The sequence below is a fragment of the Pygoscelis adeliae genome, unplaced genomic scaffold (assembly GCF_000699105.1).
Source record: "Pygoscelis adeliae isolate BGI_AS28 unplaced genomic scaffold, ASM69910v1 Scaffold190, whole genome shotgun sequence".
Classification (NCBI taxonomy): Eukaryota; Metazoa; Chordata; class Aves; order Sphenisciformes; family Spheniscidae; genus Pygoscelis; species Pygoscelis adeliae.
The window spans coordinates 2453407-2465770 of NW_008823922.1; the positions used below are offsets into that span (position 1 = coordinate 2453407).

The 12364-nt window shown below is 44.3% G+C and overlaps 1 protein-coding gene across 1 annotated transcript in view; it reads left to right on the forward strand.

Annotated features, from left to right (window-relative positions):
- The window catches only part of ANTXRL (anthrax toxin receptor-like), a 58283-nt gene that overhangs the window by 33724 nt on the left and 12195 nt on the right, over positions 1 to 12364 (forward strand). The window contains exons 15-17 of the mRNA XM_009320660.1: positions 2833 to 2931; positions 4588 to 4755; positions 5939 to 6019. Coding sequence (XP_009318935.1) covers positions 2833 to 2931; positions 4588 to 4755; positions 5939 to 6019 — 348 coding nt within the window. The remainder of the gene's footprint in view (positions 1 to 2832; positions 2932 to 4587; positions 4756 to 5938; positions 6020 to 12364) is intronic.

Here is a 12364-nt window from a genome sequence, read left to right on the forward strand (position 1 = left end):
GGGCTGTGCTGAAAGCTGTCCCTCTTCCAGTAAAGCTGCTGTTGCTCTCAGCAGGAGTTTAGCCCAGATGGGCAGTAAGGAACAAAGTCTGGCAGCTGGAAGAAAGGACAGCGAAGGCTACATTCTTGTGGCTTTGCTACAGGAGAGGGAGACAAGAGCCTGCCCTGGCTGTGGCTCTGCTGCAGAGTGACCTTTGGAAGGACGTTTAGCCTTTCTCCATTTAAGTTGTGAGATGTTTGAGGCAGGGTTGTATTTAGCTCTTTTTGGGACAGTAACACACTGACCCTGACCTCGCTGACCCTGACCTCAGCTTAGTTTCACTGTATTAATTTCATGAAAATAATAGTAATAAATAAAAGTATCTCCAGAGAAAACTCATGCCTGCCTTTATTTCTTTCCTAGGCATAGACAGTTAAATGATGGAAAAATACTTGCCTAACCCACAAGAGAAGCTTACAGTTTGCTGCTAACTTGCTGTAACTTGGCATGAATATCAGGAGGCAACCACAGCTGCTGTTTTGAGGTTGCCAGAGGCCATCATTACTGTGTATGTGATCCTGTTGCTTGTCCTGGGCAGCAGCACTGAGACAATTTAACTTTAGAATATGCACCAAAAATCATGCTGGTTTTAGGGTGATCAGTGTTGTCATGAAGCATGCAATTGCAGCCATGCTGTGTTTGAACAAGGCTTCAGAGAGCATCACACCCCTGCAGCAGAGTTCCCAGATGCTTTGCGATTATTCTGATCAGCAGAGATTTTAAATGCAATCAAAGGGACTGTGAGCTGACGTAAGCCTCCAGGAATAGCACAGAATACAGATGTTATCCATCCCTTTACTTGTCTTTATCCAGTATGGATTGTTGTTTCGTTATACTTAGCACTAGCCTCCCTAGGTATGGTGACCTGCCCTTTAGCTGACGTAGTCTGGTATTGCTGCTATTAAACTGAATACAGTTATGTGAAACTTGTTCTAAACTGTTAGTATTAGATTTCCATTACTTTTCAAAATGTTTGTAGTAGCTGTTGATGTTGCTTTGCTATGTGTTCAGTGTAGGAGATATTTGGTATAAATCCTTTATCAGCTGGAAAAGTATCAGCCATCACTATTAACTGTGACCTGCTGCTGTCAGGCTTGCCAGCAATAAGGGTTGTTAGACATGAAGACTTGAAATCCCATGGAAGAGGCAGGATATTTCACATAGTGCTCAAGTTCACAATGAAATCAAATATAAATGAATTAAAACTGCTGATGTAGTTCACTGAGTACTGTTTTAAATGTGGCATGAAACGGGATAAAATTTGTTTGTGTATTTGTTATACTCTTCAAAAAAACCAAACAAAAACAACCCAAACCAAAACAACAAAACCCAACCCTAAACCACAGTGCCTTCCTTGTATATTTATTTCCCCTAGGATAAAACCAAAACAACAAAAAAACCCCAACCAAAAAACCAAACCAAACCAAAAAAAAAATCAAGCCCAAACCCCCTTACTAGTTAATGGAAATGTCAACTCTAGTCTTGCCTGGACATACTAAAGAATTTGTTGGAGGAACTGACCCATGAACCATAGCTGAGAGATCAGATGTCACTGAATAACTGATGGGAATACCTTTCTCCAAGGCACAAACAAAAATTAAGGCATGTTTTTTAAAAGCTATTACTGGCTTTTGGATTCTCAATTCCTTTTACATTCCAATATAAACATGTAGGGCAACTTTGAGAAAATGTCACTGTGTAATCTGACAATAATTTGTGTCATTCCCTAGTTTTTGGATTTCACTTGATTATGGTTTTTTTCTAGTAAAAACTAAGTCCAGGCAGTGTTTCTAGAAACATACTTGTACAGATGAAAATTAGCAGAGAGCACTGTGCATCGTCAGTCCAAGAGCAGCACGCACATCTGCATATCAGCATGAGGTGTAGTTTTGTGTCTTTATTAAAGAGTGTGAGGAATGAAGATGGTCTTGTAGGAGGCCTGTTTGGGCCCTTTCCTCAATTTTGTGTGTACTTGGAGAGTGTCATGGTGTGACTTTCAGCTGCCTCGACTCAGCGTAATGATAGGGAGCCTGAGAAATCCCAGTGACTTCTATCGGTTCAGGATGATAGAGCTGGAGATGTGTTTCCAGGGTTGTCAAACCAGAAACATTTGCCAGCTTTTAGTTAAGCAAGAACAGAACAAGGAACCTGAAGTAAAACCCTGATTCAGACTCTCCCACATTCCAGAAAAATAATCTGCAGTCTTTATAATTGCAGGTCAAAAACTCTGGATCTAGGCTTCCTGATAATCTGGAGATGCTCCAGTCTGAGTCCTGGTTCCAAACTGTACAGCTTGAGCCAGGCTCTACAAAGAATCAAGCAGCGTAGAATAACTGGTTACAGCTGCCATGAGAAAAGGGTCTGATGCACATGTTAGAAAACTCACAGTGGTAGCTTTTTTCCCCTGTTAGGTGACATTAAGTTCTAAAAGCGCAATTAATAAATTATTTCTTTGGGCTGATTGCTGCGTTTTCTGCATAGCATAGTGGCAAGCCAGTATAATGTACGATTCATCTCCACTTTGCCTTCCCTCACAAGTCAGTTGTGATTTCGAAGCTCAATGCATACTTGACTAAATAAAAGCTGCCTGGAGAGAGGAATAGGCAATCCTCTTTGGCTTCCCTAGTTAAAATTGCAGCTGCAGAGACAAGAGACTTTTGTTTTTTGTCAGCAAATGAGTATAACACATAAAGCCAGATATCCACGGATTGGACCATAGGATGTTCAGTTGTTTTCCACAGTTTATGCTGTTTATGTGAGAACGGCAGTAATATCTCCCTGTCTTTCCCATAGGAATCAGATGATGAAGATGGATTGCCAAAGAAAAAGTGGCCAACCGTGGACGCATCTTATTATGGAGGTCGTGGTGTTGGTGGGATTAAGAGGATGGAGGTATTTGACTTGTTCTTTAGCATTGTAAAAATCAGCACATTTAATTATAAATTGTAGCAATATGTTTTTATGTGATTTTTAAAAAGCTACCTTGAGGGACTAGAGACTGTGATTTAATTAGGGCTTGTCCACCTGATTGCACCTGCTGTCCAAGTAACAGACATCAAGTGCCATCATTCGCATGAATAATTAAATGAATCTAGCATTATGAGCCAGAGAAAATTTGCAGATTAAGAAATGGAATAAGCACCAAAAGGAGTTTTAATTTACTGAATCAAACCCTATGCAGTTGGGTCCAGTCCTGTTGTCTCAGGCAGAGTTACACTGGTTTTGAGTATTTGAGAGTGCCGTCTACACTGTGCCTGGCTGGCTGGAAGCAGTTGGTTTGGGGAATTTAAACCAGTGGGTTTTCTCCCCCCCCCCCTTTTTTTCTTTCCTTTTTTCTTTTGGGTTTGTTTGTTTCTTTGTTTTGTTTTTTTGTTCCCCAGTTAAACATTAACTCCTAATGCACAAAAACACACCTGTGTTGAAATTGGCTAATGAATCACACCCTGCCCTGGGATTCATGCGCAAGCCAGTCTTGATGTGTAAAGTGGGGTGTTACTGTTGTGCTGTCCTATGGCATGTACGTTCCAGGGAGTCAGTGAATAATACTGTGATCAGCTGCTAACTCTTGTAAATAACCATGTTAGTGAAATCAAGTCAGTATTCCTAACCATGGGTAATATGAGGCAGGGAATTGTCACTCACCTATATCAGCTGAGGGTCTAATGATGACTTTTAGGGATGTCACACCAGAAACTCCCACTAGGTTTAACTGGTAGCTGAGGGAGGTGGGCTAATGTAAGCCAGCTGAGGGTCTGGGCTAACAGAATGAAAGCAATGGCTTCTCAGCAAGTCGCTGCAAGTCTGCAGTTGAAGTTTTGCATCTTAATATCCTTAACCATTTTCCTTGGGAGAATTTTATCCTTGACGCTGAGTAACCCAATGGATCATATATTGCCCTTGAATGTAGCTTCACATTTCTGTTTGAGGTAAGTCAGACAACAAAATCAGAATTTCAGCTTGAAGTGAGTAGTGTATAGTATGTAAAGATAAAGTTACTGACCTCTCTTATGGCTGTGCAAGGTCATCTTTGGAAGAGCTGTTTTTAGTAGTAGCTGCACAAGTTTGAGGGCTGATGCTCTCAAACCATTCACGTACTTGTCCACTGACCCTTTCTTCACTTTTGAATTGAACAACAGGAGCTGCTTAGGGCTAGCTGTAAAGACTGCCTACCTTGAGCTGGTGCTGCTGCCTGCTTTCTGCATGAGGCAATGGGAGGCGTATTACGCCTGTGTCCTAGCAGAGCTGGGCAGAGTGCTTCAGATTTCACTTGGAAATGGGTTAATCTGTCCTGGATGCTGTGAATTCCCACAACACCTTAGGCTACTGCAAGGTGCGAATGCTAGTAGTTCAAGCGGCTTTTGAGTGAGACTATTTGACTCTTAAACGTGTGTTTCTGATTACAGTGGGAGTTTGGTGCCTTCATAAATTTGGCTTCGTGTCTGGTGGCATTGGGTCATCTGATGGGAACTAGATTAATGCCTGTGAAAACCACCTGCTGGTGGGAACTGCTGAAGTGTCTCTACTTACAGTGTGCTCTCCTGACTTCAGGTGCGATGGGGAGACAAGGGGTCAACAGAGGAAGGAGCAAAACTGGAGAAGCCCAAAAATGCTATTATTAAATTGCCAGAACAGGAGTATGAGCCATGGGAACCCAAGCCAAAAAAGCCCCACGTGAGAAAACCACCTTCCCAGCGGAAATGGTACACTCCGATCAAGGTAATGTGTCTGCCCTTCAGTTTTACCAACTCTTATGTCATGCACGTTACTATGTCCCACTTCCTTAGCGCAGCCTTTCTTACGGTGGACCTGGGAGAGTCTCTTTAGAAAAATGGCCAGTAACCCTCAACTTTGCCCGTTTCTTGGAACGTGCATTTCACCTGGCACTGTGTTGCCATAGTTTTTTGAGGAAGAGTGGAGGGTGTTGGAGGGCATGAGCAGAGATCTGCCCTCCCTCAGCTCACACCTTCTTTTCAGGTACTTTTGCACAGCCTGGATTGCAACAGCAGATATCTCAACTCTTAGGGAGGGCAGGTGCTGTTCTGTGCCATCATCTCAAGGCAGCATACAAAGAGTATTTGATAAAGTGCACCATCCTTGCTTTGATTGCACTGCGGCTAAGGCCTTGGGTTGGGATTCAGCTCTGTTCCCCGCTAGTTCAGCCACAAGACGTAGTGCTTGATTTTGGGCAAGTCGCTCAGTCTCTCCACACTTTCATCCCCGTTTCTCCCGTGTCATTATAGTATCTGGTGTCTCCCCGCCTTTTAATGTATGTATCCTCACACAACCCTTGAGGCAGGGCAGAGCTGTTATCTCCGCTTACAGAGAAGGAAGCTGGCGGGCTGGCGCAGGCCAAGGGAACAGCATACCACGCTCATCCCAGAAACCTGTGGCCACATCCCAAACCAGTGCTTTGTGGGATGAGGTCCCTCCTCCCCACCATGCTCACAGATCAGTCTAACAGTGCTTGAATTTATTGTCTGGAAAGTACCTGTGAATTTTAAAGCCTGCCTAGGTAGGTAGTCTTGTGGCTGTTTATCCATGCCCCAGCTCGCCTCCCATCAGTACAGTACTTTTGTTGTTCTACCTTTTGTTAACGTAACACCTGTCTAATTGTGTCTCTTAGGGGAGTTGTTCACATGAAACTACAGTCATCCTCAGTGAGTTTCGAGCAGGCTGAATCTGGCCCATTGCATATCGGGTACACATTACCCCACTCAGGTCTCTTTTCTGGCTGTCCAGATAAGCAGTATACAGAGGGCAAGAGCACAGGAGCAATGTTTGTGCAGACAGTTTAATACAGAAAGGCTGGATCAACTCACCTGTAGTTTAATCTCATGCTGGTTTCCCCAGATTTCTTGGTCACGTCTCTATCTATTTATTTATTTATTTTTTATTCCAGGGCAAACTTGATGCACTGTGGGCTTTGGTTCGACGAGGCTATGATCAAGTCTCTCTTATGAGACCACAGCCAGGGGATAAGGTAAGGTGTCACAAACATACCGGCATGTCACTTCTCTGTTAGCAGCAGCGATGCTCTTCCTTCCAAACCACCCCATCTTCTTTTTTTTTATCTTTTTTTTTTTTTTGTGAGCTTGTCTCTTTTCACATTACCCTAAGGCTAAAAATTTGTCACGTGAACCAGAGATTTCAAAATGAGCTAAAATGTTTGCTGTGGCATGTATTTAAAAGTATTGCCCCAAAAGGTCAACCACAATGTCTCCACTGTGATGATTTGAGCAGACTTGAGGAAGAAGTTGGCCGGCCACAGTAGTATATGAGACCTTTTTCAGCCGTATAAGTTCTTAGCCTTTTTTTCTGGGCACACGTGTTGAAGTCAAAGGATAGGTTCTCTGTTTGTGGGTTCTGGGGGAATGCTCGTTTTGAATTTAATATGCAGTAGTTGTTCTACCACAGTAATTATCCTTCCTACCCAACTTCATAAAAATGCTTCTCACTTAATAATAGAGTTAAGTGATTAATGAGAGAAATCATGAACTGTGCAGGTGATGAAGAAACAAATTATAGGAAAGTTAATGGAGAATAAAGTTTCTGTAGAATTCTGTGCAAAGACACATTTCTTGGTCATATCCTATAGGTAGGCAGAGAGTATCTCCTGCCTTGATAAAGTCTATTGGCCAAATATAGGTCAGGAGTATATTCCTCCTGGGAGGAAGCAGGGCGTTCGTGCCTTTCAGAGCTACAGAGATGTCTGTGTGCTGCCCCTGGGTCACTTGCAATAGCTTAGTTCAGAGCTCTCACAATTTCCCTGTGAGAGCCTGGCACCGTTATGGTTGTCTCCATCTTGTTATTCTGGGGGGACAACTCCATAAGAATTGAGTGTTGCTGCTTTGGGCTGTTGCGCCTTCAGATTTGGCTTTCTGCGGTGGCACTTTGAAACATGAGGACTGAGCAGAGACAGCAGCATTTTTCTCCCCCCGCGGCCCTTTTCTGGCCAGAGTCCATACTTTTCATCACCTTTGCTCTCAGGGGAAGGGGTTGTGGAGTTACAGCAGTAGGGGCCATAAAGTGCTTTTCTGGGATAGGAGTGGTGCAGAGGCCCTTGTGCTGGGCTTGTTTGCCTGGGTGACTTTCACACCTAATAACAGACTTTAAAAGTAGCCCTAATTTGCATCATCTAGGGCAAAAAAGTTGCATCCCTCTGGCTTTTGGCGAAATACTGTTATGGTATTTGTCTAGTTATTAACCAAACATGCAGCTTCAGTATTTAAAGTTTAGTCTCTTCCATTTTTCTTTTGGTGTGTAAGGAAACTAGGAGAACAAACTCAGCTTCCTATGCTACTTCGTAAAAGGGTCTTAACTGTTTCACTAAGCTGCATTTTCAAGACAGCTGTGCTCGAGACACCTTATTTACTTTTTAAGCACGATCTAGAGCTTCTGAATAGGCTCTTTAGGCCCAGCTGTATTTTGATAGCACTAACATTGTATAATATGAATCTATCCTCTGCCTTTCACTCCCTGGGTTGGTGCGTTTCTATCAGTGCAGAGCACAACAGAGCCTCTGTTAGCCTGCGCAGTCAAGAAACATGCAGGGGGCTGGCTCCGAACAGGCATCCTCAGTTCCTTGCCTTCTAGCTCTGCTGCAGGGAGGACAAGGGGCTCAAAAGAGGCAATGTAAAGCAGAGCGAGCTGAAGGGTTATTGTATCGGGGAGAACATTAGAAAAATCAAACGTACATCTGGGAAATAGGGTGGAAAGAATCCTATTGAGCCAGATTCGGTAGAAGAATAGGATCATCTCTGTTCCCTGGCCTGTGAAATTAACTAAAGCTGAAGAATATTGAAAGTGAAACAAGAAAATGACTAGACATCCTTCTGCTGTTAAAAAAAAAACAAACACATCACAGGCCTGTACTTCATGGAGAAAGCTAGCACAGAAAAGAGCAAGGTTATTATTTATTGTTTGGTTTACTTTTCTAGTAGCAATCCCTCAGTGGAGAATTGTCTCCCTGTGAGTTAGGCTTTTGGTGTGTCGGGGGAAGTATATAAATATACACATATGTACACATAAGTATATATGAGTATACACACACGTGCACACACTTTGTGGCTGAAGAATGGGGAGCTCAAGTCAGTGCTATGAGTGACCGGCAGCGTGGAGAGCCTGGAGCTCCGGCTGTGCAGAGCTGGAGGAGCCCGGCAGCCCCAGGAGCAAGCCCACAGCTCCGCTCGACCCAGCCCAGGCGGGGACAAGGTCGCTCCTGTACAGGTGTGCTGACAGCAGTCAACAGATTTTGGTTTACTGTTGGATAGATGTGAAAATACAGCCTGACGTGCCTCGGTGCATGGTGTTCTTCCAGAGTGCACCATCCAGCGGCCAGTGACTGTGTGGTGGTCTTTGAGAGAGGGATTGCTTTGTTTTGTGGGGTTTTGAGGGATTTGGGGGGACAAGAGGAAGAGTTCTTTGGGTTTTTTGGTTAGCCTTTTTTAGTTTGATTTTTAAGGCAATTGCACAGTTGTCTTGGTTGTTCAGGAAAACTTAGAGCTCAGAAAGCAAAAGGAACACAGTTTAACTCTGTTTTGGGAGTGGCATTTGGATTCATAACTCAGAAAATTCCTATCTCTGAATTTCCCAGAATCAGTCAAATTACTATCTTTACATTTTCAGGGATTACCAGAGATGTAGGTTGTTTCCCACTGGAACACGATAACTCGCTGAAGTTACATTTTTCCAAATTTGTTTCACAGTTTACCTGCATTGAAAAAAAAAAAAAGTTTTCATTTTCCATTTTTATTGCTTCAGTTGAGCATATGTTTGCTTTTTGCAGCCATTAGGAGAAATTATAGGAAAACACTTTTTCTGCATAATGAAAATACTAATTATAGAGAAGAGAATGTCCACAGTACAGGGAAAAATATTTTCCACAAGGCTTTTGGGGCAGGGGAAGATCACAAAGGCGAATTTTTTGACATTAAAACATTCTTTAAAAACTCTTTTGAGAAGTGTAATTTCTTTCCTCATTTAAAAATGATTACTGTGGTTTGGGAGCTTTTCTCCCCCAAAAATATGAAAAATACTTGTAGAAAAACTTGTTTTTCTGTGATAGTTTTTGGCGGAAAACTAAATATGTTAATGTTTTTGGTATATTCACCAATGTATCTGGTTTTGTCACAGAGAAGCAAAAGTCTGTTAGACATTTTTCAGAGCTGTTCAGCATCTTCCCCCACAACACAGCCCTTTTCTTTTTGGCTCTGCAAACCATACAGCGAAGGCAGTATTGCTACCCCAGGTTTTCAAATCATGACTTCTCCCCCACTCCCATCATGAGGTGAAGTTAAAAATGGAACTGTTTGTATTTTTTTTGAGTCTTCATGTGGTGAAGCCCATTCCAGAGTGTGTGTGAGAGCCTTGCAGTGGACGTTCAGGCTGAAACATGTATGCAGGAATACAGGGCTGACTGCTGCAAGGGACTTTCTGTTGTCCTTTGCTCTGGGTGGCCAGGGCTGATGTCTATCCATCCTCATTTCTTCCTTCATTGTGATCCTGTTGCCTTTCCCAAACCACCTGCTCTTTTCCTTACCTGTGTCCCCCTTGGACTCCTGCCCTAGACGTTCCCTTCCATTTTCTTCTGTGGCTTCTTCCTCTCCTTGCTGTCTCTCTCAGTCCTTGTTTCCCTGCACCTCCCCTTGATGAGACAGACTGGTGCCCGGCAGTCCTGCCCTCTGGGAGCAATGGGCTGGTCACCAGCCTCCTTCCCCCGTTCCTTTCATGCTGCGGGAACCGAGCTGCTGGTGGCAGCATGCCCTGGGTTACGGCCTCGCTGCAGAGCTGGCTGAGGCTCCTGAGAGCTCCTCTGCCCTGGCTCATGCCTTCCGCAGACTTATCAAGACAAGGATCTCGGGATGGATGACCCATCAGTATTAGGCAGGATTGTATAAATAGGACTGGCTGTGAAAATCACAGGCGCTTTTTGGAACTGCCTATTTAAAGAAAACCAGCCAAGCACAAGCTCTGATGCCCCTTCTCCTGGGATCTGTGCCCATGGTGTTTGGCTTGGCTCTGCAGACAGCTCCTCCTCTTGGTCTCCATTCAAGATCATGTCACAGCACCACTGCTGAAATTGGTTGTTAGTTTGGCAAGTACCTCAGTAAAGGGTCACAGGACCCTGCCCACTCAACTTCTGCAGGTCACCCCTTGCAGGAGCTTCTGTTGCACCAGGATGGGACAGCAAGGGATAAACATGCTTAGCTCTACCCCATCATTAGCAGATAGGCTGCTATTTGTGGGATGGCTTTTTGCTGAGCTCTCAGACAGCACCAGCAGAGGGGCGAAGAGATGAAAAAGGGCAAGCAGCTCTGCTGCCGATTGCTGGGCTTTCTTCCTTGGAGTAATGTACAAAGGTGAAGCCTTCATAGGCATTTGTGCTACTGCTGCAGTGATGGATCCCTTAGAGGTAGGCTGCTATTCTTCTCTTCGTCCCCCAGAAATTTGGGGCTTAGAGGGACCAGCAGTCACTCTTTTGGCCCAAGAAAGGGATTGACAGCTCTGAGGTGAGGACACTGCTCATCCAGCAACAGGGAGCATGTCACAGTGGCTACATGGCCTGGTGAGCTATGTGTTGCTCAAGATACTCAGGCTGCCTTGAGGACTCCCCCATCACTGTGGTGCTGTCCTTCCCCCATCACTGTGGTGCTGTCCTTCCCCCATCACTGTGGTGCTGTCCTTCCCCCATCACTGTGGTGCTGTCCTTCCCCCATCACTGTGGTGCTGTCCTTCCCCCATCACTGTGGTGCTGTCCTCCTGAGCTTGGTTCTGAGCTTGCAGGGGGCTGCTATGAAGATTGGAGTTTGGGAAATACTAATGTCAGGCTATCTTGAAGTGTCTCATAGAAACCACAGTAGCTGGTGGGGCAGGTTGTCAGTAGTCTCTGCAAAAGGGAACTTTCAAGCTCTTCCCCTTGGCCTCACAGATCAAGAGTGGGGCTGTTACCAACGGCAGCAAGTAAACATTAAAAGCCCCAATATGTGCAGAGAGGAAGGTGAGATGCTTCTTTCAAATGGTCTGCTTAGTTGCTGCTTTCAGCAAATCCATTCCATTTTGCATTTCAGCACATACTGTCACAGGAAATTCTCAGAGGCTCGGTTTACCGAAAACCTCAACTAAAAAAAAAAGACATTTTTCCCCCCAGGCGGAATTGCTCTTGTTTACTTTAAAGCTTTAGAAAGTGATCTCATTTTTGTCGCTGAAAATTACCTGCAACAGAGAGTGAGAGTGGAGACTGGATTTTGCTGTCACCACCACCCTTGTATATTCATGGGACTTAGAAAAAAGCAATGCTTTAGCAGTCCTACCCTGTGCTTCGCACATGTAAAGCTCTTTCCTGGGGAAGGGGACTAGAAGCAGGCTGTTGTACAAAAACTGAAAGCCTTTTTTCCTTCTTCGTTCCATAAAACTGAAGGTAAAAAGGCTGCTGTGCAGCCAAAAATTTCACAAACTATGAGCTGCTGGTCATGTTGGAAGCCAGGACTTCTGGGTCCTTTCAAGTTCTCACCATTGAGTTACTGCATGACTTTGAACAAGGCACAGCAGCTGGAATTTTAAACACCAGCCTCTGAAATGAGAACAGGAGTATTTGGGTTCCTTATTCTGTGGGACCCTTTCAAAGTGATCTCTCTTAAGGTGATAGGTTTGTTAAAACTCAGAAGGTCTGATTACCCTCAAATTGTGATTTCTTGTAATGCTGACCATGACATCTCTGTGCCTTAGTTTTCCCAACTGCAAAATAATCATGAGAAGACAGTGTTTACTTTCCTTACAGCTGTGAGGTTTAGTTAAGTCCTGCCAGGCACTTGGGACTCCTCAGATGAATGGTGGGACACCAAACCTATCGATTATTAATGACTAGTAATTACTTTCTGGCTGCTACCTACAGGTGGTCAGCAGTTTGAATGCAGCCCACAGGGATGGCAGCACCCGCCTGTCACTCCATGCTAGCTGCCCACTTACCAGTGCTATTTGGAGCTCATTCTAATTACTTCTTTTCAAGACGGAGTAATGGCCTTTAATAAGCTTCCCTGCCACTTGCTCGGAGATGTGTTGTAATTGCCCAAGTAGTAATTGGCAGAGCTACAGGGGGTGCTGGAAAAGCAGCACTGAGCTCCTTCAGACTGTATTCATCAGCGACTGCTGCCTGGTTCTGGGGCTTTTCTCCCTTTGCCTAACCTTTCTGGAGCCAATTACCTTCATAAGCTGCTGAAAAATTAAAGAGACGGGGACATTGCCTGCCACAGTAGGTGATCTCACTTTGTCACATTCAATGAAAATGTGACACATGTAGCTCCTGTTCTACTTCTTTTTGCAATGGACA